Source organism: Capsicum annuum, unplaced genomic scaffold, assembly GCF_002878395.1.
Source record: "Capsicum annuum cultivar UCD-10X-F1 unplaced genomic scaffold, UCD10Xv1.1 ctg4017, whole genome shotgun sequence".
In the NCBI taxonomy this organism is placed as follows: Eukaryota; Viridiplantae; Streptophyta; class Magnoliopsida; order Solanales; family Solanaceae; genus Capsicum; species Capsicum annuum.
Window position 1 is genome coordinate 13115 of NW_025847446.1, and position 3068 is coordinate 16182.

The 3068-nt window shown below is 37.9% G+C and overlaps 1 protein-coding gene across 1 annotated transcript in view; it reads left to right on the top strand.

Moving 5' to 3' along the window:
- Positions 1-2744, top strand: part of LOC124891713 (serine/threonine-protein kinase Nek7-like) — a 14097-nt gene extending 11353 nt beyond the window's left edge. The window contains exons 3-9 of the mRNA XM_047403378.1: positions 29-71; positions 150-199; positions 531-612; positions 697-746; positions 883-956; positions 1032-1083; positions 1412-2744. Coding sequence (XP_047259334.1) covers positions 29-71; positions 150-199; positions 531-612; positions 697-746; positions 883-956; positions 1032-1083; positions 1412-1810 — 750 coding nt within the window. The 3' untranslated portion in view covers positions 1811-2744. The remainder of the gene's footprint in view (positions 1-28; positions 72-149; positions 200-530; positions 613-696; positions 747-882; positions 957-1031; positions 1084-1411) is intronic.
- Positions 2745-3068: the final 324 nt, after the last annotated feature.

Here is a 3068-nt window from a genome sequence, read left to right on the forward strand (position 1 = left end):
TTTTTAACGTGAACTATTTTGAATCCAGTTATGTAACATATTCATCACAAAGGACAACGACATCAGGTTAGGTAGGAATGCCCGAACAATTGCTTGATTGGGTCGTCTTTGCTTCTTTACTATCCTTCAAATTCATTTGATTGTCACAGGTGATTTTGGATTAGGAAAATTGCTAGATGCAGAAGGCCTTGATTCCTCGGTATGAATTTCTATTGCGGCAAAATGAACCTCTTACTTACATGCAAGTTTCGACCATCTATTGTCACCTAACAATCGATTCAGCATATCTATTTAGCAAGAGAGAAATCCCTTCTCCCTCCAAGACCGAGAAAACCTAAAATTTGCTTTTATTTTTGGTCATAGGTACCAAAATATTGTGGTGGTCATCTTCCTTTTTATCAAAAAAAATATTGTGGTATTCATCATATTACAAAGCTCCTGTCGCCATAGCACCTAGCTTAATGCATTTGAGAAAAAGACATCGAGTTGTACAGCTAATCCTTAATTTTGGAACAAATTTCATGTAATAGGTATCTGGCACACCAAACGACATGTGCCCTGAGCTCCTTGCTGGCATACCCTATGGCTATAAATCTGATATATGGTCGCTTGGTAAGAAATAAGAATGTTGATGAAGGAATGTATTTCAGCTCTTTACATCATGTCCCTAATACTAACACTTTAATGTGATTGTAGGATACTGTATGTTTGACATTGCTGCACATCGACCCCCATTTAAAGCTTCTGTGAGTTAATTTTTCAGCTATCTGAACTGCGTAAACAATACCTCGAAAAGTTATACTTGTTACGCAAAACAAAAAGAAGAGAAGTTCTTTATGCTGATATCTTCTATATGATATAGTGACAATGTAAATCCAACAGGACAAAACTGGACTTATCAACAAAATAAACCGGAGTTTGTTCTCACCACTTCCGATTATATACTCCTCCACCTTGTAAGTATCTTCCTTCTCTGCACGCCACAAATATAACAAATCAATCAGTTGAAAAAACGGATTTAATTCTTGCAGGAAACAGATAATAAAAAGCATGCTAAGGAAAACTCCAGAACACCGACCTACAGTGAGTGCGAGCTACATATGTTCAAATGTTATTCTTTCCGTTTCAATCTGTTAAGTCTTATTTTCCTTTTTAGTCCGTTTAAACGCGAATGTTTCTTTCCTTTTACAATAACTCCTTAATTCTAACTTTCTACGTGGCATGTTTATAGATCACAAACTTAAATTACATTTTGATAAATTCTGCATACCTTTATTTTAAGACCACAAGATTCAAGTCTTCTTTTCTTTCTTAAACTTCGTGCCAAATCAAAACCAGAAAAACAAAATGAAACGGAGGGAGTATTAAATTGAAATTTATCTTGATATATATTTTTTTCCTCTACTTATAGGCTGCCGAGCTGTTGAGACATCAACATTTGCAACCATACCTCCTCTTGTGTCACAACCCTTCATCTGCGTTTCTTCCTGTGAAGTCCCCGAGAAGAATGAAAGAGAAAACACGACCATCACCTGGAAAATCTATCAGTCCGAGAGGTAGCAGAGACAGACAGTTGAAGCTAAAAGAGAAGAGAATTGTCCTTTACATTAATGAAAGTGATAACATTCAGCCAAGAAACTTATCTGACAATTATAACACGTTCCTAGCCAAACTTGACACTAAGAGAGTCGATCAAACAAGCTACTCGGTTAGGATCTCTCAAGACAGTGAGGATTCTAAAAGTGGGGAGATGAGTGAGGCAGCTGTTTGCAATGGATATGATCAACAGGAGACTATCTCACAAACATAAACTACGATCACTCCAAGCTCGTCAAGTTCAAGGGAAAAAACATGGTCCGAGGAACAAGAGCATGTTTCACCGGAGCATGTTGTTCGATTTGACGAGGGTGATACAAAGAATAACAAGACAAAAGAGCTTGAGGTGCTGAGCAGTCCACTGGACCATGAGGAAGCAGATATAGTGGAATGTATCTCAGCAAAATCTAGCAGAATGACATTGTCTGATGGAAGATTCAACGATAAAACACGATCCTTCGATAAAGAAAGCACTTCATGTAATTCACAGTCGGCAAAACCAGATCCAGAGGCAGCACCAAGATGCTGTGTTGCTAAAACTGAAAATGGTAACGAGTGTAGAGAAGTTGCTATTGACTGCTTGTCAAATGAAAGCGATGGTTCGCTTATACACAAAGACGAGCTAGAAAAGAAAGCAACCGCGGTTTATGACACCAAACAGGCTAAGAAAGACGCTCTTCGAGCACTGGATGATAAGGTTTCGCAGCTCAAGTCTCCAGCCGCATTAGCTAGTAAGGAGGACAAAGACGACTGGGGTAATCCCACTGAACAAAGAGCTGAAGCTTTAGAGTCTCTTTTGGAGGTTTGTGCGTGACTATTTAAGCAGGAAAAAATCGATGAGCTTGCTGGTGTGCTGAAACCATTCGGTGATGATGGAATGTCGTCTAGAGAAATAGCAATCTGGTTGACAAAAAGTCTTATGACTGCACAAAAGTTGTCCAAGGGGTCGTGATGTTGCTCAAAACCTGTCTTTTGGCCTATTGAACGAGCCTCTGTCTTATGTAAATCATCAAGTATTGTTGGACAAAACTATTCCTCGAGGCTTAACGTGGTTGAGCATCCCTTAGTTTTGATTGTATTGTTGTAGGACAGTTGGTGGAGCTGCGAAGATTATATATAATGTACTTTTAAAGTTGATTTCTACTCTATTATTACACTTACCACATTTTCTACTATTAGTTTTTTCTCCAAAACTACCTGACAAAGATTATACATTTCTTCAGCTTCATAGATAAAATTGTGTTATTACCGGAGTCGATTTCTAATATGGTCACTCAACTAATAGTATTATCTCAGAAAGTCACGTTCTGAGAATCAAGAAGAAAGGTGATTTTCTGAGGTAATAACTATTAGCTGAGTGACTATCTAAGAGGTCAGTGCGATATTATAGTTGTCTTATAGAAAAAAGTATCAACAATCAAACTGCTCCTTTTAATATTCCATTCCTCCAACCTCAAGCCTCTTGTGAAATG